General features: G+C 37.1%; 1 protein-coding gene across 2 annotated transcripts in view; it reads right to left on the reverse strand.

The window, feature by feature from the left end:
- CDK14 (cyclin dependent kinase 14) overlaps positions 1-26,598 on the reverse strand; it is a 546,209-nt gene that overhangs the window by 309,550 nt on the left and 210,061 nt on the right. For both annotated transcript variants that reach the window (XM_011363849.2, XM_023533297.1), the window contains exon 5: positions 1,811-1,905. In XM_011363849.2, the coding sequence (XP_011362151.1) occupies positions 1,811-1,905 (95 nt within the window). The remainder of the gene's footprint in view (positions 1-1,810; positions 1,906-26,598) is intronic.

Here is a 26,598-nt window from a genome sequence, read left to right on the forward strand (position 1 = left end):
AAAAGAATAAAAAAGAAAGATGGAAAGGAGAAAGGCCAAAAGACAATGGGAAAGTAAGGAAATAAAAGTGAAATGGAGAACTGAAGAGGCCAGGAAGGGCAATCAGAAGCAAAGAATATCACAAACTTGTTTTAATCTCTAAAAGAAAATAGGTTAATCTATGTCTTAACTGTCTCAGAGAAGTTAGGAATGAAGTTTTGCCTGTAGATACTGCATATGTGCTCGCTCTTATGTAGTTGATTTAAGAGGGCCTGGGACGTATCCACAAGAACTGGGACCAAAGAAATTTCACTCACACACATGCAAAAAAAATGACTGCTTAAAAGTCAGTCTTAAACAGTTAGCAAATACTGCAAGACAGGAAATTTCTTTCCTTATATGTGGCAAGTTCCACAGACCATAAAACCATCAAATGACATCTAATATGCACATTTTTAGACTCACAAATATGTTTAATTTTCTTTTAAGATTTGAAGGACACACATTATTTTTGTTAGTTTCTCTATCGATGTTAGAGATTTTAGGGACCAAATGATTTTCCTTCCTTTCAATTTAATTATACGATTTTGGGAAAGGGAACAAGTATATTTTTGAAACCTCTTTTCTACAAAATATTATAAAGTTAGTCAAGTATACTAAAAAAAAAATCTAGATTTAATTGCAACATTGCAACTAGACATACTGGAAAACATGAAACAAAAATGCCAAGTCTAAATCATTATTGACTCCAAAAATCATCGATTAAACAAAAGAAATTATATTTGCATTGATGTGTGAATCAGCATCCATTCTTGGTAGCATGTAATATATTCAACTGCTCGGCTCTAGCGGTCCTTCTAGCCACATTACCATATTATTCAAATGTATCTATCATTTATATGTAAATAGACAAGATGAATGGCTTCTTCATAAGACAACAATTTTTCAAATGACAAACAGACACAGGCAGATATTAGCAAGATAAAAATGTTGCAAATATTCATTCTATCATATATTTTTAAAGGAAAAATGAAAACTATTTCGAATTTTCAAAAAAGTACTGTGGTAATTACAAATGGGGTCTTAATACATGCACAATACCAACAGCTATTCTTCTCAATAAAAGTCTCCACCAATGTCATCTGTATCTTATAAATTACATGTTCTCAGATCCATCTGTGAAAATTAGGATGTTAATTATCATGGTTACATTTCATGATTCCACAGTTAAATGCTGAAGTGGTGGTACACAAATACCACATGTTTTTCTAAGAGAAACGGAGAAAGATTAATTATGAGTTCAAGTCCAAGTCTTCTAGCAGTTGTACTCTCAACACAATAAGATCATTACATGTGTGCTATGCAAATTCAAAGTTTTAATTAATAGCTGAAACACCAACTGAGGGGAAAAACTATGAAGTCTAAATTGTAAGTATCGGGCTTTTCTCCAGAAGAAAACATCCTTAAGGATGCCTTTGGGAAACCAAGTTGCAAGTCCAAAGAAAAAAACATTTTTATTGTCAATTTTATTTTTATTGGTAGTTCCTTAATAGACTGATCACCATCATGCTGTTTAATCCTATTTTATAAATCTAAAAATAAGTGTATCATAGTAACAAATAGGTTATAAATAGATAATATATCTGATGAAGATTCAACTTAACATTTTTCTGGACTTTTCTTTAAGATACCTATTATTCAAAATTATGCAAAGTCTCGTGTACTCAGATAAAATACTTCAGCAGAGCATCCTAAAAGTATTATTATGAAACTCTATCATAATACTTTAAAATTTTTATTCATACTTATAAAATCTGAATCTTCAGCTTACCACATATTCAAACACAAGCGTCAGCGTCTCCTTCGTGTGGATGATGTCGTGAAGCAACACTATGTTAGCATGTTTGAGTCCTTTTAACAGAGAAGCTGTAAAATAAAGTGGACAAAGAAGTAATTTATCATGGGTAACAGTCAATTGATACGTTTCATTCCCATTTGGGCATGCTGTCAGATCAAATATATCTATTTTCCCATTTTCCAAGCCAATAACAATTCAGAATCAAGGGCAGAGGAACTAGTTTTTCATTTAGATGAAGGTCCTCTGCCCAATTAGATCACCTGTTATTTTTTATTGATCTTCATTTGGGTTCCATTACAGTCAGAGAACATACTTGGTATGATTTCAGTTCTTTTCAATTTGTTACAAATCGTTTTACTACCCTTTTATGCTTAATTTCTCCCTTTTCTTTCCTTCTTTACTTTCACTGTCATGTCTTCAAGGGGTACCATATCCTTTCCCTGTATATGTGAATCTCTCCTGGAAGTAATGTTTGCCAGGGGCTGCCAGTTTCAGTCTCATTCACTTTTGATCTCCTTTCATGTAGTCAGTGCTGTGAACTAATGAAGTCCCAGCGTTCTCTTTCAAGAGTAATTTTTCTCCATGCTTTCTAAGTCCTACATGCCCCTCTACTTTTTTCACAGTCTCTTAAACTTTTTTTAAGCTTCCCCTGTGCCACTCTCTGCAACCAGAGGCTTACTGCTGTCTCCTAATTCTCTTGAAGGTGTGAGTCACGTGTGCTTTTATTTGCTCTCTCTCTGTTGGACTTATGACTTTTGGAGGAGTGTGAGTGGGAAGATTCAAGATCAAGCAGCCATCATTCATTATCATCCAAACCTCTTGTCCTAATGAAGGCCTGATAAAAAGTAGCAAATCAATAAATTTACTGAATGTCATTCAAGTTCCTCAGTGGGGGAAATATAGAGAGAGAGACTAATCCTCTGTCTCATATGGGGCAAGGGGCTTAGTCTAAATGAGCTTTTAATAAATATTTCTTTAGAATTATCTCCCTATAATGAAATATGAAAAATGGAATTGCAGAGTAAAAAGACATGAACATATTTAGAAGATGTTACTTGTTAATTTAATAATAAGTAGATTTAGTCTTACATTTTTCTAATTGTGAAAGATGGGAAAAGATATGTAAAAAATAATGAACCACACAAATAACCCATTTTATCAGATAATTAAAATTAAAATCCTTATTAAATTAATATATGACCATTTTATATACTGTAAGTATAAGTGTTAATTTAAAGATAAACAAACTCTTCTCCATCCCTCAGTATGACCAGAAATAAACAGAATTATTTCCCTCTACATCAATGACCATTCAGGTAGAATATTCAAAGAACATAAGCTTCCTCTATCATTGTTATTTATTTTAGTATCACTCTGTCTTCAATTTTGGTTTTTGGTATACAACCTGAACAGAAAAAAAAAAAAACATTTTGCATGTGTTCCGTCAAGAACCTGTAATCAGTCATTTACTCAGTTATTTATGCAGAACCTAGTTACTGGCATTGGTGGCCCTGGACAAACCTCGAACCTTTGATACTCAATAATACTGGAAGACTACATCTTTATTTTTTTAATGCCTACAGCACCTTCCTAGGTGGTCTCCCGTCCAAGTACTAACCAGGCCTGACCCTGCTTGGCTTCTGAGGTCAGACAAGATCAGACACGTTTAGGGTGGCACGGCCATAGGCAAGACCACATCTTTAAAAAGATATTTGTAACAGCAAGTGTGAACCCTAATGTAAACTATGGGCTTTGGGTAATAATGATGTGTCAATCTAGGCTCACCAATTGTAACAAATGTACCCCTATGGTGAGAGATGTTCACAGTAGGGAAGGCTTGGGTGGCTGCAGAGGGCTGAGCAAGGAGTATATGAGAACTCTCAGTACTTTCTACTCGATTTTGTTGTATGTTTTAAACTACATGAAGAGATGTACCCAGTTTTAGCATACTAAAAGAAATAGCAAATCTAGATTATTTAATATTTTACTCAAATAAGATGGTATTTTAGATATGCAATCACCATGTGAGAGAAGCTGTCGTGGGGCAGCCCACAGACGAGGCAGAGGCAAAGCGTGTAGACTGTTAAGTTCTATTATAACCTCACTGAATGTGAGCTCCTGTTCTTAGAGTTATTTTTATTGCTACAAATTGCCATTGTCTTCCCCAGGCAAATCTAAGTCAGGGCAATATATTATATCCTGAATCCCAAGATAAACTTTAGTAAACACATAGTTGGTCCAAAGAAGACCATTCAGACTAAGCATTATTTATCGTTGCTGGTTCCACCACTAGAAGACAATAAGTGTGTTCCCTCTGAACTGAATCAGCAGCATTAGTGTACATAGTACAAGGTCAAGAAGTCTAAACTATCAGGGGAAGCTTTTTCTTTCGCCTCATATATATCTGCTATGGGCAAGTTAGTTTTACACGCTAAAAACCTTATAGTAAAAATATCGACAAAAGTATTTTATCTGAGCTTTGTAAATTAGCACTCATGAGAAAATTACAAAAATTACAATAAAATCACAGAACATGAACTTTGAAGAAACAGCCACTACATAGACCTATGATAATTTAGTCATTAATTTCAATAATTTACCATCTTCCTACTTTTACTTATTCAATTAGCCCATCAGCTTTAAACAATTAAAGCATTATTAAATAGCTAGCTGTCAGATATTAATCTGGGGACCAACTATTTTATGTCATTTTTAAAATAGACACTTAAAATGACATATTAAATGGTACTTGACAAAGGACATTTGCCCCGGCACTATTCTTCTGAGGCAGACTCATCCTGAGAGATCAACGTTTCAAAGCACAACAGGACATCTGAAAATGATGCTCAGGTACAGTACTTCACACCTCGTCTGTGCAGGAACACGCATAGATACGATGAATTAAGGACCAATGACTCTCATGATGTATGAAAAGAAACCTGGCTTTGTGAGGCAAGCTTTGTAACTGGATTATATAATATCATTTGTAATCTTATCCAATTTCATTTTTCAAGCTGTCCCTCAGCTTGTCAAATTTCCTGATGATCCAACGTTATCAGCAACAATTCCAAAAAGGGACTGAAGCTTACACTTCATGGAGAATCCCACCCCCTGAAGATCTTTGGCCTTACAATTTTTTTTTTAAATTTCCTTTTTTAAACCCCCCCCCCCATGACTACTTCTCTTTTCTCACCATTTACACTTGTTTCTCATTTCTCAAAGTAATATCTTCACACACATCATTTCCTATTATGTTTTTCCTACAATTTCAGTAAAATCAAATTCCTGTCATCATTCATATTGGGAAAAAAATACCTTTTCTGATGGTGATTAATATTTTAGAAAAAAGTCATGTCTTTTTTTATATAATAGTTTTCACCATTTTACATGAAGACTCAAAGCCCCCACGTGTAATTTTAACGAGTTTCAATTATTACAGAATTTAGATTTCTAAATACATTTCTATACACTTTTAAAACAACTATCAATCAGTTAAATAAATACCAGTATCTGTATTTGAAAGCAAGCTCTCTTTCTTTTGGGATTAACATAATGAATTCATATTTGAAAAAGAATGGAGCCACTAATTTCAAACTGATGGCAGAAAAACTGGCATAAAAGGGCAGAATCTACCCACATCAGGGTAGGTGACAGACCTGACTAATTTGGAGTCTGCCAATGCAGCAGCCACCGCTCCCAGCAAGGTGTCACATGCTATAATCCCTTCTGTCTCCGGCTGCCAAGTCAGTCCAGTGACTAACACCTACAAGTCCTAGTGCCAGTATGTCTCCCTTTTCAAGTCAAACACTGTCAAAATAATATTCCATGTAAGACTAATAATATCACATGTTATTTTCTCATCGTTTACAGACAGAACAAATCCTAGTAATTCCAGTACGCTTGGTTTCCCCACAAATTTTGAGTAAACATATGGCAACATTTTAAATTCATTTCACCAGTGAGGTTTGAAAAAGGTATAATTGTACGTGATGTAAAAGACTTGTAATTAGGGTTGAGAGTGAAAATTTGAATAATAGTTTTGTGGCTACGATGTTGAAACAATACAAAAACAGAAAAACACTGTTACTCCTAAAGATAACTGTGCCTCTGGCCAAGTCCCAGTAGGAGTCCTCCTGCAGTTTGGGAGCAGGATTCAGATATCTACCCATCAGCCATATTGAAACCTGGACCTTCCACTTTGATAATAAACATATTAAGTTTCCACTCCAATTTGGAAGCGATAAATTCCACCCAAACTCCAATCTCATCATGATTAAAATAAAATTTGAGTTAATAGAAAAATTCAGACTTTGTTCATTTTATCAGGTTCCCACTCTGGTGGTGATTTTAACAAGCGATATTAATAAAGAAAAGTCAAACAAAACCATTTTTTAATATTTCAGGTAGTTTTCTTGGTCATTATTGACCTCGTTCTAGAAAAGGGAAGATCACAAATAAACACAATCCATCTTTGCTCAATCCCCCTTTAAACTCTGGGAAGAAACAGTGCCTTCGCATCTTTACTCTCCTCTTTTTTATGTACTTTTTCAGTGGAGTGGGTTGGAGGGGCTGCTACCTGACTTTTCTAGAAGACAAAAATTACTACCCGTTAAATTCAAGGAGCCTACCATATCTCAACCATATTACACCCATAATAGACATGAACTTCTTCTTCAAGCCCACAGCTAGATAGCTTAAGGCCTCCAAAGTTCACTTTATATTAGGAATGGTAAAACTACTTACTTTCAGTGAGAAGTTCTATCTCAGTAGATTCTCAAATATCTTCATAGCTAAACTATTCTGAATAGGAAAATCTTAAGGGTGAACCACAATAATAACAATGACAACAAAATACACACAGAGAAAAGACAAGATTGCTTGTTTAACTGTCTGTGGTGAGTAGATGGTCTAGACAGAGACAGAAACATACATGCCTGTACCTTGAGAACTGACTGATATACAGCTCCAGGTTGATTTGTATAGGGTTCTATAATGAAAGCTGCCTTCTTTGGCTACATACTGGGAGAAATGCTGTGGTTCTACTCAGCCTGGACCTTCCCCTTAATGATATGTAATTTGATACACATACATATGTGTGCACACGCACACACGCGCACACACACACACAAAACCATATAGTAACTACTAAATAAAAAAGTGAAAAAAATCAAATTAAAAAGTGAAATTGTATCTTTGACACCATTTTTGTTTTTATACTTTCTACACAGGTACATACAAAGAGTCGACTGGGAAAAAGAGGTCATGGCTAAACCAAAACACAAGGTTAAAACAAATGTGATAGCACATAAACTTAATGTAGCTAAAAAGCACATTCAGGATTTAGAGACATGTTTTTTGTTCACTAAATGTGAAAAGACAATACAACAGGTTAGTAAGACCTTATAAATAGCACATAAATTGTTTTATATCCATCGGAAAGTCTGTTTTTACTTGCTTTTTAAAAATCTTTAGCTGAGTTTTTCTATTTTGAAATGGACAAAAATTCAATCCCAGTGCATATTCCTACTTCTCTGCTCCTCTCCTATTTTCCCCAACATCACAGACCTGAAATGTGATATTAGAGATTACAGCCTGAACTGTTCCCCCTGCCATCAATACCTGTTTATCCGCCACCTGACTACTGGCAAAGAGCAGTCACCTGGGGGCTATTTCTGCATTGCAACTTCACATAACCACATTGACTGCTTACTAAATCATTTCAGAGAACAAATTCCTCTAACCATATAGCTTGATCACATGAAATTGCCAGTATTTGACTTTTTTGACCATCTGACACAGCAATTTCGCATGGTTCAAACTAACGGAGTTTACCTGGTTCTAAGCAATTTTAACTTTTTCACAAATGCACTGTCACTTTTATCACTGTTAATATTCAAACCAATTAATCTGACACCAAATAGCCAAGAATTGACTCTGCATAGAACAAAAAGAGAGTTAGAAAAAATCGGTTCATCAATCTACGGTAATAGCTGAGGAGAGGAATACAGAAACAATTAAATTTTCTACATGTATCTTTCTACATAATTGTAATTGTTTATGATAAAGATATATTCCTTTTATAAAAAAAAGATATCTGGAAAAGTTTTTTATTGCAAGTGAATTGAATAAAGAGAAGTGAACACTATAAAAGGCATACGGATGTTTAATGAACAATATGCAACCACAATTATAATAATGAATCATTATAACTGCAGTGTGATTCGTCACTACTAATCCACCCTCACTAGGATTTGTCCTGGTACAAATCCTTGCATTCTAAGGGGCTCGACCCTGTATCAGCCTCTAATTTGTACTATCACACGTTAATCCAAAATGTTGAAACTGCTTCTAGTCTAAATAGTCACTACCCTGCATTACAATTAATTTACTCACTGCAAAAGATTCCCAGTGTTATTGTCTCTGATTACTCCTAGCTGAACCTGTAAATGACCCATCAGTTGCCTTTCCATGCTTTAGCTAACTCTGTTCCTATTTGCCACTGGAAAAATCCACACCTATGCAGGTAGTACGTGAATGCTACATATGTGGTTCTCGAATGTAAACATCTTGCTAGTAACTTCTGCAGAAAGAATTCTTGCAAAGCAACAGGGTTGGACATAGTGGTGGTTATGCTCCAAGTATAGTCTTTAAGGCAGAAAAGAGACAATTTAGGAGCTGAGAGTTACTAGAAGACCGGAAGATAAAAGAACAGTTGTTTTTTGTCTGGCTATAAAACTAGGTTTAAAAGTTAGGTAGTTTGCTTTATTTCAACTATTTTCAATGTTACCATAATAAAAATAAACAAATAAGTAAATAATTTCTTTAAAAAGAAGCAAAACAAAGCATGCAATTAAAAAAAAAAAATGTGTGGTTTGGCACCAAGCCCCTTACTTCTTCTAGTTAAGAAAAACGTTTATATCAAAATAGCTATCTCCGTTTGACTAGACTTAAATCAACCTTTCATATGAAAGCATGTGAATAGCTGTTATTGTATTCTTTTCCAAATTTAAAGATAAATCGTAAGTCGAAAATACTTTTGTCGCCATGGCTGAAAGTCCTAGTGCATAAGGGCCTGAGCATAGGACATCTGACTTTTGTTAAGACACCGGTCAGATTCCTCCACAAAGCAGGGTAATTTTGCAACATATTTCCAAATACGGGAGACTCCAGCCCCTACCCCTTTGTCAGGAAGTAGGCTGTTCATGTCACCACAGTCATAGCCACAGGTCCACCATGAGGCGCTTCTCAACATGTGGTCCTTCAACCACCTCCATCAGAGTCAACTGGTGTGTCTCAAATCAATGCAAATTCATTAGATCCCATCCCAAACCTACCAAATCTGAATCGATGAGGATGGGGCCCAAATATTTAACAAATATTTAACATCTACTTTATGCCAATCACTAAGTATAGGGGAAACACAGAAAGAACTCTAGTCCCCATGAAGCTTGAACTCTATCTCAATCAAGCTTTCCGCTCAATGCTTACACATCCTGAAGTTGAAAAATCATTGTGTATGGTTTTGATATGGAGGAATGGGTAGTATGTTTGTGGTATGTGTGTGTGTGTGTCTGTCTGTGTGTTTATGTGCTTAGTTACAGTGCAGCCTACTCACTGTTCCACAAGCAAATCAATAGAAACAGCAAGCCAACCGATTAGTTCATTTACCTAGTTTCTCCATCTCTCTGTCTCTCTCTCTCTCTCTCTCACACACACACACATACACACACACACACACACACACACACACAGCCATTGAGATCGATTCCACTGAAAGTCTTGAGCTAGAAGGCAGAGAGAATTCTTTATTCTAAAAATTTGATGGTATTTTGATATGTATGGGTTTTCTCCACCCCCACTTCCCCCCCGCAAAAATGTCAGCTCATAAAGTTTTTCAATATGAATAAAATGTTGATGAGGTCATGATTATATGGACTTTTCATTCCCACGATTTCTAAAATCTGTGAAACAGTAAGGTTCTATGTAAAATGCTTACACTAAGTACCTCATCCCAAACACTGCTTTGAGAAACAGATACAATCAGCAGGTCTGGAGACGCTATAAACGGATTATGAGCATGGAGGGAAGAAAAGTGAAAGACTATAAAAAATGAGTCTGTGGTGGGGTTAATTCTTACCCTTGAATATTCCTTGAATTGGAATTTCAAATATACCACTCCTTCATTTGACTGCATAGCAAAATCAAAACTATAAATCAAAATCAAAACTATAAAAATTACAAATTACAGCCCCCAAGCCCTGCGGTTTTCACAGCATCAGTTAAGCTTCAGGCAGTCAAGTCGCCTTCACCGGTGCAACCCCATGAAGAAACTCAGAAAACTCAGAAACTCAGAAACTCAGAAAACTGTATATGGTTTCTGTGGACACGGCCTTGGAACCCTTCACGCTACCTCTAATCAGCGGGGGCTCTGGCGGAACCCAAGTTCATTCCAGCCCCGGGTGAGCTCCACCGCTACAGGAAGGTCGCTAATTTGCTCTCCTCTCACCAGTGCTTCCTGTCTCCTGGTGTTCAGTGATGCTCAACAGCTAATGATACAACACTTGGCCCACTGTAGCACCACTCAAATTTCTGAAGTTTTACGATATTTAACCCAAGGAAGTAATGAAGCACGGAGTCAGGGATTGCCTTCCCTGCTGTGCGGTGGCAGGACTGGCAAGCCCCAGTCTGACTAGTGTCATCTCTCTTCTGCTTCACATTCTTCCAGCTACTGCAGCATATAAAGGAGACTTTTCTATGTTTGGAAATATACAAAAGCAAGAAAGAAAAACAAATATACCTACATAAAGGGTAAAGTGACAGCTCAAATGTTCAGTATGCAGAAGCCTATGATGATAAAAATAAAACTGTTTATGCAAAGTTATATAGGCAAAATGTTATTTAATAAGTTTGGGGAAAGGCTCCTCCCAACCTTTTCTGAAAATAAGGACTTTCTAAATGTCTTCTACACCCGATAAGCCACTTTGGTACCAAAATAATAAGAATGTTTAAAATTTATATTAGAGTCTCATGTCATCTTTAAAATCACTATCTACTTATCAGAAACTGGCAACACCTTAGCAGTGCTAGACTTCATGCAATGTATTGTACTATTGCTTAAGATAAAACATTTATCTACTATGGTAACTACATAGGCAAAGTAAAAGAAATTTAATTGTACATTATATATTTTATGTTTCTAAATTAGCAAGGTAACTTCAGATTGTCGTGGTAGTTAAAACACAAACAAACAAACAAAAAATAGCCATTCAGGAAAATGACAAATGAGAAGAAAAACAGGTTTCTCTAATACGGCCTCCAGAAATCCTGCCTCTCTCTCTCCACCACTGCCAACCAGGGGCATTGGAGGGAGGGACAGTTTGACCATAGATTCATCTAGGTAGGAAACTGTTTGACTCCTGACACTTCGACCCTCCAATGTTGTGACTGTGGAGGGGCTTTTCTTACGTCTCTGTCCCTACACTGTGAACAATACTGACAACAGCTCCTGCTCAGACAATCTGCCTTTCCATAAAGGAAGGCAGCTCCCGAGAACAATAGTGAACATCCACCCGTTACTGGCATTACCATCGTTTCCTCAAATGTATTCTACCTCTGAATGGCCCACGTTTCCTTTTCTTATAAAATTTCATCTTGTTTCATATACATTATACACATACACACACACACACACACATAGATACACATATATGTAAAATCTTAATGCATTACATACATCTGTGATTTGACTTATACACAGGGCGATTGACTCATCATGCTGAAATAGTCCTGGCAGAACTGTGGAGTGTCTGTCGCCTTCAAGAGCATCTAATCCAAACCTTCATTTGATAATTTAGAAAATAAAATATATACAAATTCAGCCACAGGTCTCAAACCCTGGCCTCCTGACTCCTGACACAGCACAACTGCTTCTAGGATCAAAAGAAGCATCATCCGCTTCTCTTAATCATCATGGTTTTCTTGTCTTCGTTCCCTATGTTTTGCTGTGGTCATGGTTTCCCTTTATCTTCATATCTTTCCAGGTGTTAGGGGAAAAAAAACCTGAGGCTAAGAAGACTAAAAGTACATCAGATATATCAGATATATCTGTGCAGCTATTCACTTGCAGCATCACCACCGGGGCTAAAAAGATAGTAAGTAGAGCTAAAGGGGAAATTGCTGTTCAAGCTGGCTTTTTTTTTTTAATTGCCTTTATCTGATCAAGTCACTTCTTTTCTCAAAACCTTTCAAGGGCTGCTTTACAGGACTCAACTCACAAGGACCTGCACAATAGGGCTCTTCCCTCAGCTCCTCCGACTCCCTGCCACACTCTGCACCCCAGCCACATGGGGCTTCTTGCAGATCTCCAACTCATCGTGTCGGCTCAGACTTCTGGGATATTGTCTCTTCTGTTCCCTCTCCCACGGCCTCCGACCTCACACATTCCTCCCATCTCTTCAGATCTTAACTTATACGGTTTCCTTTGGAAGTCTCTGCTGACCCCCAAGGCTCAAGTTAGAAGCATTTTCTTTCAATCCCTCAGCACCATGAGTTGTTTTGTTCAGTGTCATAATTACCTGATGACCTATTTCCATCTGTCTGTATCCCCTACTCTGTAATTATTTGCTCTTACTCCTACTGTGCTCATAGTCCTCAGTTCAGTGCTGAGTTTATAGAAGATGGCTATTAAGTGTAGGTTGAAAAATACACGCATGAAAGAGAAAAAGTAAATGATCTTCTGGTATTCCTACTATTGCACTCTGCTGCAGATCGGTTATCTTATCACAATGTGTTTAGTTCAGTCTGGATATGTTGATCGAAATAAACCCATTCTAATTTTTGTAACAACTGACAAACCCACTGAGGCTATACATTTCACCAAATTTTAAAAAGAAGCAAAGAAGGACATCATTAGGAGTTTTCCCATTACAAGTAGGTGAAATGCTATATACCAATGCAATAACTAAAAAAGCATAATTTTATTTCTACTCATATTTCAGATTATGGAACGACAGTAAAAGATTTGTTTGGAATTATAATGTATTTTTCAAGAGCTCATGTTAGAAGCTAAAATTACAGCCTAACATTTTACCTAGTATGAGATAAGTTCATACACCAACAAGGCAGTATCAATAAGAAAAGGAGGAAGATGTTCTAAATCATACTGGGGTTTATAGCAGCGTCAAATCCAACCCACAGACTTGGTTTGGTCTGTGCAATGTTTTAGAGATTCATTAAGTTTTTAAAAATGCAGTGGTTTCACATGAAATACACAACTTTGGTTTTTCTAGAGAAACAAGATGTGGATAAAAGTTGTGTGCCTGGAATTACACAACTGGCCCCTCATATAATACATCAGTGTTATGGTTCCCCTTCTTCCTCGTCCCCCCATAGTGACAGAGGCCCTTATGGCCTGTTATTTGATGGACCTCGAAATCAGTGTTCTCTGGATTAATATTTGAGTGTCAAGTGTAAAAATCCAATATCAGTTTCAGTGTGTAAGCTAAAATAACAATTATGAGGAACCTGCAAGCAACCAATTCAAAGTGGGTTTTATGAGTCCCACAAACCAACAGAGTCAGAAAGGTGACTAGAAGAAGAAGAAGGAAGAAGTGTTTATTACAGGAAGATTACAATTCCTACCAAAGAAGAATAAGCAGAAATGAAATTATACCATTTCAAACTGTTCATCTCAAAGTCCCAGTGAGACCCACTAAGTAGAATAGGAACCCATTAAGATTACAAAAAGAGGACTTTTTTCTCCACATCGTTTTGAATAGAGGTTCATTGACTCACAAATCTAAACAGACCTTAGAAGACGTTTAGTCCACCTGATGTACTTTTATAGATGAGAATACTGTGGTCCAGAGAGACTGTCAAAAGTCATATAATTTGGTGTGTTGCTTCCCCTCTCTAGCCTTCTTTTTTTCACAATTCATTCTCAGAAACTTAGGAAAAATATCAGGTAAGCATTAAACGTTTGATAGTTACATCCTAGGAAAATGAGAAATGAAGAAACAAATGGACTTATTCAAGGTAGCAACAGCAAGCCTACGGCCAAGCTGGGCCAAGAGCCGGGTCTCTGATTCCCAAGCCATTATGCCAGGCTCCGAGCTATAAAACTACAGAGTGTGAAGTGGAAAAACTACAGGCAATGCTTGTGGCCTGAGAGACCCAGACACACCAACACACCAACAAAAGGACTGGATGGAAAGGATGGCAACCAGCAGGGAGGAGCCTAAAGCATGAAACTCAGAGCAAACTAATCCAAATCATATTTAATATTGACAAGGATGTAAGGAAATAAATACACTCATTCACTATTTGAGGCCAGCTGTTATTGGGGTGAGAGGGGAGACTGGTCAACATCTATCAAAAATTAAAATATTTCTCATAGCCCTTGAACCAGAAACTCCTTTGAGTTTATAGACATAGATGCAGAAATAAGCAAAGATGTCTTAATAAGAATATTTTCTTCAATGTTCTTAATAAACAGTGAAAATTTTGAAGTAATCTAACCTGCCCATATTTTATTCTGGTTAAATAAAATATGGCACATTTGTGCAACAAAAAAAATTGTGTAGCCATTAAAAAGAATGTAATAGTTCCACTAAAAGTACTAATATTGAAATGGGTCTAAGATATATTTAGTAGGGAAAGAAAACATCAAGTTGAAAGCAGTGTGTATTTAAAAGGGAGGTGAGACGGGGTGCAAGCTGTGAATAGCGTATACCTATGCTGAATGACACTGGGCTCAGGGAATAAAGTATAAGTGGAGTGGTAGTTTACTCTTTCCCTTACACTCATTATTTAGTTTAATGCTTTTTACCTGGATCACGTATTATTTTATGTTATAAATGTAGCTAATAAAAATTATTTTAAAATATTTAAAAATTCCATTTGCTCTCTACTCTCTTCTTAGGTAGGTATCGATTTAACAAACTGCTTATTTATTCATTCAACGTTTATTGAACACCTATGATCTGTATGTGATTATCTAACCTTGAAATATGTGAAAAGGTACTGCAAGTACTGGACGACTTTTAAGATTTTACTCCTATAGCAGCACAAGCCAAAAGCATACTGCACGTAGCTATAGAGTAGACAAGGATTCAAAAACAACTCCCTATGACTTGCTATTACCTGCCTAGAGAAATGTTTTCATAAGTACAACTACCATCCCTGCTTCCCCTAAAAGCTAAAGCAAATGAACCAAAAATAAGTTTCCTTGCCACACCCCAACCCCTGCCAAATCTTCTGATGGAGTCTCTGAAGGGAATGAGAAATAAGGTCAGCTTGTACCTCCCCTATTTATGTAAAACAGCTTTGGGAAAATGGACCAGCCGAAAGCAAACTGATCCTGACAAGAGGAAAGGGAACACAGGGGAAACGTTAGAGCAGGAGCCTATACAGAGGCTGAGCCCCAACATGAGACTGCCAGGTGCCATTTTGATTAAGCAGATGATGTTCATTTCTTTCCCTATATCACCTCATAAAGCCAAGGCAAAGTGATGAGCCTACAACCAGGTGATGACTGAGCATACTCACAGCTAGCCACACTTCGGCTCTGTCCAGATCATAGCCCTAACCTACCCTGATGTGGGGGACTAGGCAACTGATGTATTTGTATCTTTTTCCTCTCTTCCTGCTGCCTCAATAAAATAAATAGATTTCTTCTTCCCATTTTAGCACCTGAGGTACTGCTCAGTTTGATGCAAGCACCTGAGGTACTGCTCAATTTGATGAGCTACTTTCGGCAAACTGAGATGGCCTCTTGCAAACATCCCTGGAGCTAGTGTAGAGAATGAATGTTCAGCAATAACACATATCGTGTTACCCTGGAGAAGAATCCCACCTAGACCCTCACTTTAAGCAAAACTTCTATACTAGTGAGTGAGAAGCACATGAATAACTTTATTACCATGTATCTGTATAAGTACCATGTAAGAATAACAACTGAATAACTGAAATACTAAGGCAATGAAGAGGAAGGAGAGAGAATTTCCAGCTGAAGCCAAGTGTGGAAATCTTATAATACAGGTGCTATCAGAGTGGCTCTAGAAGAACCTGTGTATGAGCTGTAAGGAGACAGGACATTCTAAGCTTGAGGAACTTGAGTGTGGGGAAAGAATAAGAATCATAAAGGGAGAAATCTTAGGTACCTTATGTAGTTTATTTTAGCTGAAAAACAAAATGTCTGAAGGGAAGCAGTGGGGACAAAGTTTGAGACAAAGATTTGTGTTCACCCTTTCAGGTTCTTATGGAGCTTAATTATTTTTGTACACAAAAAAGAAAGGAGGGTTAATCAGGGCCTCAACTTTTAGTAGATTCATCCAGGAGGAACAGACAGCACGGACTGCTATCCGAAAAGAGGGAGTCTTTTCACACAAAAGTAACCACCTGAAGGTACTATTCTAGGGACAACTTGACAGAACAGCTGTTAATGGATGGCAACCAGATGACTAATTGTCATCCTAGCTCCGTGACATAACAATGTCACCAAAGGGAAAAAATAATTCTCATTTCATTATTCTCAGAAAAATTCATATAGGTATTATACCAACTGAAATGAAAATGCACATGTCTAATAAAAAGTTAGCATTGAGTGATGCCTGTTACTTATCATATAAATAACATAATTTACTACAAGTCTTATGAGAAGATTTGTTAGGAATGTATTCAAATGAATGACACCAAAAAAGTGAGCTAGCAAATCTATCTCTGTTTGCCTACACATTGTACATTTAAAATTGGACATTTTATTTCCTGCTAGTTTTAAATTACCACTTCATTTTGTAGAAAAAATGGATTACAAAAAGTGTTCGAATAAGGAGCTTACTCAAATTTCTGATGGAAATCTCCCCAGAAAATAATGTTTCCACTTAATGATTTTTAAAAGATTAGGAGTAAAACAAAATCTTTAAAACAAGTGGGATAAAAACACTGATATCCAAAAACATTTATTCAAAAATGTAGAGTATGTAGTTGTAAAGCTCAAAGACCCGTGTAATGAATACTTTGGTATAAAACGTTAGGATAACTAACCTTCATTCAATAAAGGTTTATTGAGTAGCTACTACATGAGAGGCACTGAGCTAGGCACTGGAGACACATCATGAACAAAAGACAAAAATAGCAAAAATCCTGCCTTCATGATGTTTCTGCTTGGGAGAGGCAATCAAAAAAAAAATTATAAAAAGAAAATAAATGTGTAAAATATGTAGTTTGATAGAGTGCCGTAGTGCTAAGGAGAAAAATTAAGGACTTCCATAGCTGACGTTTCTCTCTCTCTTTCCTTGCTAGATATAGACAAGGGAGCATTCAGCCATAGGCTACCATTGTGTAAATGAGTTAGGCTTACCATTTTAGACAGAAGCCAACACTAAAGAGAGAACTGCACAGAGATGGTGGGGGGAGTAGCTGTCACACAGCATCTGGAGCCTGACCTTTCCTCTGGACTTCTAATTGTGTGACATGATGCATTTCTTTTTCATTTAAGCCGTGTGAATGAATGTCATCTGTGACTTGCAGCCACAAACATTCTGATACATAAGTGGCACTGAGATTTTCTTACCATCATTTGCTGACTTTAGAGAGGGCTAAGATCTCATGAACCAAGATCTCGAACTTAGAAATAAAATTCGATCATTCTTACCATTGGTGCAAATAAAATATGAACTAAGCAAAAAAACACAGAATTTTCTATCTAGAAGTTATGAGAAGATAATTTAGCTTCATGCTTCATTTAGAGAAGAGACCAAAACCCTGCATAGGAATTTTAAAAGCTCCACTTCCTAACTCTGAGACCAGTGCTCTGTTGACTCTCTGTTCTAGACGAACACAGCGTTGGCCGAAAGTGAGCTTTCACGTCATTTAGCCCAAACTCCTCAATTTGCAGACTGAGATCATCGGAAGTTAAACCTCCTGGCCAAAGTCAGAGTTTATTAAAAGCAGATTTCAAACTCATTTTCCAGCTTCTGAACCTAACTACACTTCCACAGGCCAACTCCTTCCAGGCTCCAGTATTAACTGCCTATGCAACTAGCAATTAAAATGTTTTTCTAATTTTTCAGAATCTTCCGGTTGAACTTGCAGAGCCTGTTATTGGTCTGTTGCTCTGTTATATGTGCTTGTTGCAAGGCCAAGACACAATAGAAATTTTTTTTTGAGAAATCCATTACATTTTAAACTACGAAATTAAAATTACAACTTGGAAGCTCTCTTCCCATTAGGAGATGAGGGATGGGATATAGTTCAGAAAAAAATTAAACTATCCTATATATGATATAGTCAAAAACTTTATTACTTCAGACAGAAATAATATAAGGGCCATCCAGATTAGATCCTAGCTGTGGAATCCCCTTATGCCATACCTTAACGGGAATTTTCTCATCAGAAAGTGGGCTTTGGCTTCCAAACCAGGAAGTTCCCAAGAGACTGCTCCTGGCTCAGCTCAACACAGGGGAACTTTCTTCATTTCCAGGGAACTGAGCTCCTACTTCAAGCAGCTTTGCCACAGATCTGAGTCCAAAAAGAGCCCCTGCCACCATCCTAGCACTGAGGAGTCCAGAGCCACAGTGGATTTCACATCCAGCATGCTTTTCATTCAAGAATATAATTGAAGAGGTTATTTTTCCAAATAAACATTATGCTCACAATGCAAAGCTGTACAAATAGCTCCCATACATGCAAGATCAATCTAGTGAGATGGAGATTATTAATTCCCAGTAGTTTAAGAATATCACCATCAATTAACTTAATGAATAAAATAATCAAGTCATTAACCAATTTTCTGATAAAGCTGCAAAATTAATCTTAAAATATAAAGATGATCACTATTTTTAAAATTGAAACTTCTATCTCTGTGTGTGACAAGTATAGATGACTTACATTAAACTATAAGTAGGTATTTTCTGAAGGAAAGAAGGACTGAAACTAATGACTAGCAAGCTGAAACATTAGAGCTGAAAGAGAAACAGCATTATTTAGTGCCAATTTTTGGTTTATATCAAATTTGCATAACCTCTAACCAAACACCAGCAGCTCCCACTGTTATTGAAGAATAGGCAAATTTAGGAACTATTATAATTTCCCTCACCCATCAAAACAAGCAAACTAAATAATTAACAATAGAACTCTCCTTATAGTACAATAATAATCCCTTGGTCCCAATAAAACCAAGTGGGAAAATTAGCATCGCTGTGCCAATCTCTCCAATAAAAGCAACATTAGCTTTTATTGGAGACCAAGAAGATTCTGAAAAATTAGGTGTATTTGGTATTCCTGTGAAAGATCTGCACTATAACTCGGCAAATGTCATCATGCTGCCTCTCTCATCCAACTCAGACACTAACAGAAGGATTAACAAGTTTTACAAAGCAGGATTCCAGATCCTAACCATTATTTCTGGTTAGAAAAGTGCTTGGTACTAGCCACTTGTTAACTGTGATACCAACTTTTGCAACAAAGAGTGTCAAGTGTGTGTATATGTGTGAATGTAGATGCTCACAGATGTGTGTGTTTAACTGTCAGATTGTGTCTAACACACGGTTCTTCGGAGGGAAAAATGTCTTTTTGTTTCAAAAGCCTTTTCTAGAGGCTGCTGCTTTCTCCAAACGATGCCACTTATTTCTAAACCCTTCCTTTCTGCTTCATTTTCTTAAGCTGTGTTACCAAATTATTTTCTGGCACACACTCTCACTGCCTTCTTTTGCACTGTTAAGTGAACATTTCCCACCCTATACTGGCTTCTTGCAAACCCTTCACAAGACCTTCGCATGAGTTGCATGCAGCACGAAGTACGTGTGAAGCTCATTCGACAAGAATAAAGAAAATGAAGTCAGACGCCTAACATTATTACCAAAACATCAAATGACAGTTTCATAGGATTAAAATGGCGTCTAGTACGAAAATACGTAAAGTAAGATACTAATTTGGCTAGTACGTAACTAAGAACACTATAAGAAGTCAAAAGAACACAGGGTCAGATAGGTCTGAATTTTAAGCTCTGGTCTCTGCTAGCTTGTGACCTTGCTTAGACGCTTCCTCCTCTGTAACATGAGGATAATAATACCTGTCACAAGGCTACTACAAAAGGCTAGCGAGGCCATGTGAAACACCTAGCACAGTGCCAACACAGAGTGGGCACTCCATAAAATTTCCAAAAGCAGGTGTCTAGAACTACTAGGGACATAAGAAATAATCTCAGCTAAGCACAGTCCATCTTCTAATCCTCCCAGTTCCCTTTGTCCACTGGGGAAAGTTTGTAGCTAGGTACATACAATGAAAACACCATTGTTCCACCAGAAACTTCAGACATAAGTGCTACTGTAGAGGAAGGTCCATAACAGAGGCAACTAAGCCACACATTCAGTTACCATAAAAAACTTAACAACATTCCATTTTATTTTTAAGTAACAGACTTTATTTTTTTAGAGCAGTTTTTAGGATTATAGGAAAATTGAGCAGAAAGTTCAGAGGATTCCATTGACCTCTTCTTCTCCCCACCCCTCTCACAATTTCTCCTATTAATATCTTTCATCAGTGTGCTGCACTTGCTACAATAGATGAATTACCATTGATCACTGTTATTAATTAAAGTCCATTGATCACATTCACTCTTTGTATTGAACATGCTGTGGATTTTGACAAATGTGTCCGCCATTACAGTATCGTCCAGAAGTTTCACTACCCTAAAAATCCTGTGACTTTTATTTTTAAATAGGTACAATATATTTACTGCAAAAAAAAATTTTTAAACAATTTCAAACTGTAAAAAGTAAAAAGATCCATTATAATCTCAGCTGATAGATAACCACAATTTCAGGCCTTTCCTCCTTTTTCTTTTCCTATACATATGCCACAAAATATGTACATAGTTTGTGTGTGTGTGTGTGTGTGTGTGTGTGTGTGTGTGTGTGTGTGTCTCTCTCATATATTCTCTTTATTCACTTGCATTTTAATAGACGGTCATAGTGTTAGTGAAAAAGTAAAGAAAAATCCCTAAGAATTTTTATAAATGCAGTACTGGTTAAACCTCTGAATGGAGACCAGTTGTGTACTTTTCGGTATAAAAGAATCCATTTGTTAAGTGTTCTGACTCACTCTGAATTCATACAACTCTTCAGATCTTCTACATTTTCCTATCTTGAACTCAGGTCACAGATTTCCCTTTGTTTTCAATTCCCCAGCAGCCCTGCCCAAGCAAAGCAAAGGATGGGAAAGACCACAGTTAAAAGACATGAAGTAATTCTTATTTGTGTTCTTCCTGCCTACCTAAGTCTTTGTATACATATGTGGGAGGGAAGAGAGAGTGTTATAATTAATTTTAGGAGAATGTCTTCTGGTCATTCTATTGGATGCTTTCGGCAAATCATTAAGGCTTTAAAGAAAACTGAAATCCTTTGTATACTTTTATTTTTAAGGATCATGAACTTTCCAAACTTTATTGTTCAAATGACAAGTAGGACTTCAGCGCCGGTCATCCCTTGGTTCTTGAAAATCACTCTGACAATCACCCCAATGGGATAACTACACAGCTATCTTTTTCACTCATTTAAAATAAAATGGAGCTTTGAAAGGAAGATAGGGAGTTGCCAGGCTAGAAAAGATAGGAGAAAAGAAAAGAACATCTTGGTTTGATAGGCTGACAGCTTCCGGTGACAGTGACAAGATAATAAGACAGCCAGTCCTTCTTAGACAGAAGTAGATATAGCCTGTCCTATGAAACAAGTTATTTCCAGCCTCTCATTCATCTATCCCAAAGTTTAAGTGACAGTCAGCTTAACTCTCATCCTTCATTCTTTTAATATTGTTCCAGATGTCTACAGTAGACATACAATAAATGTTGGTTGCACTGGACTGAATGTCCCATCAAGCAAACCTGCATGTCAGTACAGAAAGCAGGCATAAAGAATCATTATAAAGCTAAGAAACAATTTCAAACAGGGAAAAAATTCACTATTCACAAACATTCTGTTATGCATTCCACTTTGATTCTGAATGAAAACCATGCATAAAACTCTATTGTCTGTAATAAATTACATTTCATTAAAACCAATGGTTTATACTAGATAACTGTAAGTAAGCACAGCATTCAGTGATGCCATTTGGAAGAATTTTGAAAAGATGACCAGAAAGTACAAGTATTTGATTCTTACATGGTAATATGTGATTTCTACAAGATCTTTCTTAAACTCCTCAGACACAAATGTGCCATTCATTTCTGACTCCTGAGAAACACATCACAGCAAGTAGAGACCATTAAGGTATGTATTCTAGGGAAAAGAACAGATGGGGTGGGAGGAAGGAAGGAAGGAAACGAGCTTCACTGCTTACAACCTTTATCACTAGAAAGCTGTCTTGCTGTGGATTCCACCACGCTGGAACAGCAGGACTGTTCCTTATGGCTAATGAACTTCTTTGTAGCGAGCCAATAGCATAAACACTGAGAGAAAAATCACAGGGTTAGAACTCTGAAGACTGAGCTATAATCTCAAGTCTACACCATTAGCTATGCAAACATGACTAAGTCAATTCACCTCTGGGACTTGTCCGATTCCTTTCCTTACCTCTTAAATGAATACATGGGAGGAGATCTCAAGATTTTTTCATGCCAATTTTCCTACAACTTTCTCACTTGACCACGAGCACATCCACTGTAGCCAAAAGGATTTTGGAGATGTATGGCAGCAATTTCTTTTATGGAAACAATAGTAATACTATACATGCTATTTAACAACATAAGCTTGCCCCTTCCTACCACAATTCTTATATGCAACCCACCCCTACACTGAAAGATGTTCATTATGCCTTCTGACACTAATGTTTTGATAATGTATAAATCTAAGATTCATCCTACAAAACTCTGGCACACCTTCAGACCAGAGATGGTGTCTGCACATCCCTCTGAATCTAACTGCCATGACCAAGGCAAGCAGAAACCGGAAAGGCAGAATCCACTGGGAAAAAGGTCAAAGAAAGAGGGTCTCTGTGGGCTTCTACATCCATCTCTGATACTCTCGCCACGCTCCTCTGAGCCCAAGACACCGTTCTCCACTACGGAGATGACACGTCCAGCCTTTGACTATAAGACCTGGAGGCAAGAGAAAAGACAGAGGCTTCATGGAAGTGGCAGCTGACCCATTTCTATGTAATCCATGACTGATACCATGTTCTAAAATACGAAGCTTATTATTCTGCATTCTAGAATTTTATTTCACTTGTAAATATTACTAAAAAATATTCTGCAGAAGTGTACCACATCTGAAAACAAACTCCGCATGGCACAGAAACTTTCACATAAACCTGTCACTTGATCACAGTGCCCAAGAATTATCATTGCTCTACAGTCCATAAGACTGAGGAAACGGCTCAGTTATTTCATTAAACTGAAGAACAGAGTCTTAATCTGGGGACTATAGGTAAACACCAGGTATTCAAGAAACCCCCTAAAAGGTGTGCTAATTTTTACAACTTTATGTTTTCCTGATGGAGGAGGGTTGATTGCTTACATCGGATTTCTAGAGTCTGTAATCCAAGAGACAAATATTCTACGTGGTGTTCATGGCTGGAGAAACACTAGACACATGCACAGACACACACAGAGGCACACACATAGCACACACACGCACACACTGTACTAGAGTGACAAATTTGACTACTTTCCCTTCAATGTCTTTATTCTCTTGTTTACCTCTTGTTACCCTAAGACTCTTCTCAGTACTGTATGTGACTCAGTGGGAAGTGAGAAAGAGACAGTGGAGGAGATATGGAAAGCAAGCCGTATAGTAGAAGTAATTTTAGAATGATGGGATCACCTCAAATTTATACAGCACTCTACTGTTCACAAGCTTTGACTTTCATTGTCACTATCTTGTACAGAGTCTTCCACATAGGAGATGCACCAGTATTCATAGTCTCTGCCATCTGCTAAGGGCAAATTCCATCGTCTCTCCAGAAACTTTCTCTCTTATAATTTATATGTTCTCTCTTTCAACTAGATCATTCCCATCAAACATACCCTTGCATCATGTTAAAAAGTTCTTCCTTGACTTCAGGTTCTCCATCTCCCGCCTGGTACTCTAAAACAGCCCGTAACAACCATTTCAGGTGCTATTTAGTGAGATGCCAATCCTTGCTGATTCCTCTGATCATCTCCTGCTTGGTGCATGATCCAGTCTAATTTGGCGTCCATCTCTTTTACTATTTCTAGTCGAATCCTAACTCTTAAAAATGCCTGAAAAATTGCCTTCTCTCTCCTTCAATGTCTTTATTCACTAGTTTATCTCTTGTTCCCATAGCAGCATTCTTCTCAGTCACCTTTGCTTCCTCCTCTTCCACTTGATTTATGTCTAAAATCTGGGTTGTGTCCTAAGCCCTCTTCTCTGTCTATATTCGTGCTGTAGGTGACTTTATCTACTTCTTTGGCCTTAAAGACCACCTGTTCCAGTTTTCCCTTCTAGCGCAGTATCTCCTTGACTACAATCAGCCTTATATATCTAGCTGCTAACTAGACATTTCAAAATGATGACTGATGAATCCTGATTCCCGCCCCACCCCCCAGATTTGTTATTCCCACAGTGTATCCCATTCACATAAATGCTAAACAAATAAAACTTAAGAATTGGCCTTGATTTCTATTTTACTCTTATAACCTGGATCAATCCTGCAGTTAAGTCCCATTACTGATACCACCAAAAATACATCCAGACCCCATTCATTCTTCCCCATCTCCATACTGTCACTCTAATTTAAACTACCAACATCTTTCTTCCTGGTCAACTAAAAATACAAATGCAAAGTAGTCTTTTAAAACTTAAATCAGGTTATGCCATTCCCTTGCAAACAAACCAACAAACCTTTCAATGTCTTCCTAATTACTCCAATGACTCCCATTGTATTCATAATGAAATCACAACTTTTTACTCACAAATTCCTATTTTACCTGACCACTCCCCCAGCCTCAGTCTTTACATTTCATTTTCCAGCCTCGCTTGCTTTTCACTAATCTTCAAACAAGTCAATCTATATGTCAGACATATTCCCATTGTTTTTAACAAACTGAATCTGTGTAATAATCACAGCTTTGTTCACAGAACACATGTTAGTACTGTGGATGAATATCTTTTCCAAAGTAACTTCTAGGAAGATATGTTAATTGCATATGCCAAAGAAGAGATAAAAGTAAAGATACAATTTTCTGTAATTGGCTCCATCTAATATCCAGATCATTTACTAATAAAGGCACTTAAAATAAAGTTCCAAAAAGCCACTGATCTTTCTGACCATAAGTCTATGTATGAGGGGACAAACATCAAGAGCTAATACTTGATTTAATCACCGCTGAGTCTTTTAGTTACAGCCTGAACAGTTTTGTAATAAGGCAATTGGATAAACTGGTCTAAAAGGTTTTAAATTGTTGTTAAGATCATAAGAACTATCATGCAATATCCAAGTTCACATTCTTAAAGGAATATGAAAGGAGATGCAACTCAAATTTATAAAAGGCATGGAGGCCTTTGTTTGATTTCACAACAAAAATAAATGTAACCAAAATGCCTGGGTTTATTTTTAAGTCCTTCTTGGAAAATCTTACCAGCTTTGGGAGAAAAGTAGGGGAGACCATTGATACATAAAAGAGTACTTAAAATTATATGTTTTGAAGCCGTACTAATGACGAATATGCTGAAATCAATCTTGCTGCACCAGTCAGACTATCTGGTACTTTTCTAACCAAACTCTCTAACCCGAGAATAAATCAAAGACACCCAACCCTATGCTGTCTTATCCAGACTCCCCTCCATTCACATCAACCAAATAAACAACAACAACAAAAGTCAACTCCATCGTATTGCCTAACTGTGCCATTCGTGTTCTTTTCATTTTCTAACAGGATACAAACATCTTGAAGGCAAAGACTATGCCTTATAATTCTTGTTGCGTCCACAGAACAGTGGTTTCAAATATCAAAACTATGAAAATAAGAGCCATGTACCTAAGCCTCAGAGATTCTGATTCAGCATACCTGGATGTGCCCTGAAACCTGTGTGGAATCATGTTCTCAATGCTCCCCAAAAGATTCTGATGTGCAGAACGTTCGAGAATAAAGGCCCAGAGCCCGAAATGGCACTCACATCATAGCCATGGTTTGCTTAATGGTTTCACAAATCTTAGAAATGAGGTTGTTTCCAATATCAATCAACTAATAGTTGGAAGTATGGATTTTTATAGAACATGAATGAAATTTGAAATAAGCCCATGAAACATTAAGTGGCAGAGCTGCAGCTATACCCAGGCCTGGTGATTCTGAAACCCACGATCTCAATATTCTGCTACTTCTTTGTTAAAAAGACAAGAACGAAGTCAAGAGGTAAATGTTGACATGGTGGATGACAAGGTGACATCTGGAGGTATGGGAAGGAGATAGCTATTGGTATGAAAAGAGACTGTGTAGGTGCCACTGACAGCTCTAAAAAGTTCACCTGATCCTTACCCATGTGACCTTCCTCATCCCCACTGATAGTAATCACTATTCTGAGTGCTTTTCTCTAAAAGAACTTCTCCAAAGCCTTTAACATAAGCTCCGACACATTCTGAAGCTGAAGTATTTTTATCAAACCTGATCTCAGGCCCATATCTGCTTAAGCTAAAGCAGAAGAAAGTGTTTCATGCGTGGAATGGCACTGTTCAAACATAAGGGTTTATTTTGTCCTCAATGGCACTTCAATATTTAGCAGCACATTCTTTTTTTTTTTTTTCCAATT

Source organism: Pteropus vampyrus, unplaced genomic scaffold (assembly GCF_000151845.1).
Source record: "Pteropus vampyrus isolate Shadow unplaced genomic scaffold, Pvam_2.0 Scaffold4, whole genome shotgun sequence".
Lineage (NCBI taxonomy): Eukaryota > Metazoa > Chordata > Mammalia > Chiroptera > Pteropodidae > Pteropus > Pteropus vampyrus.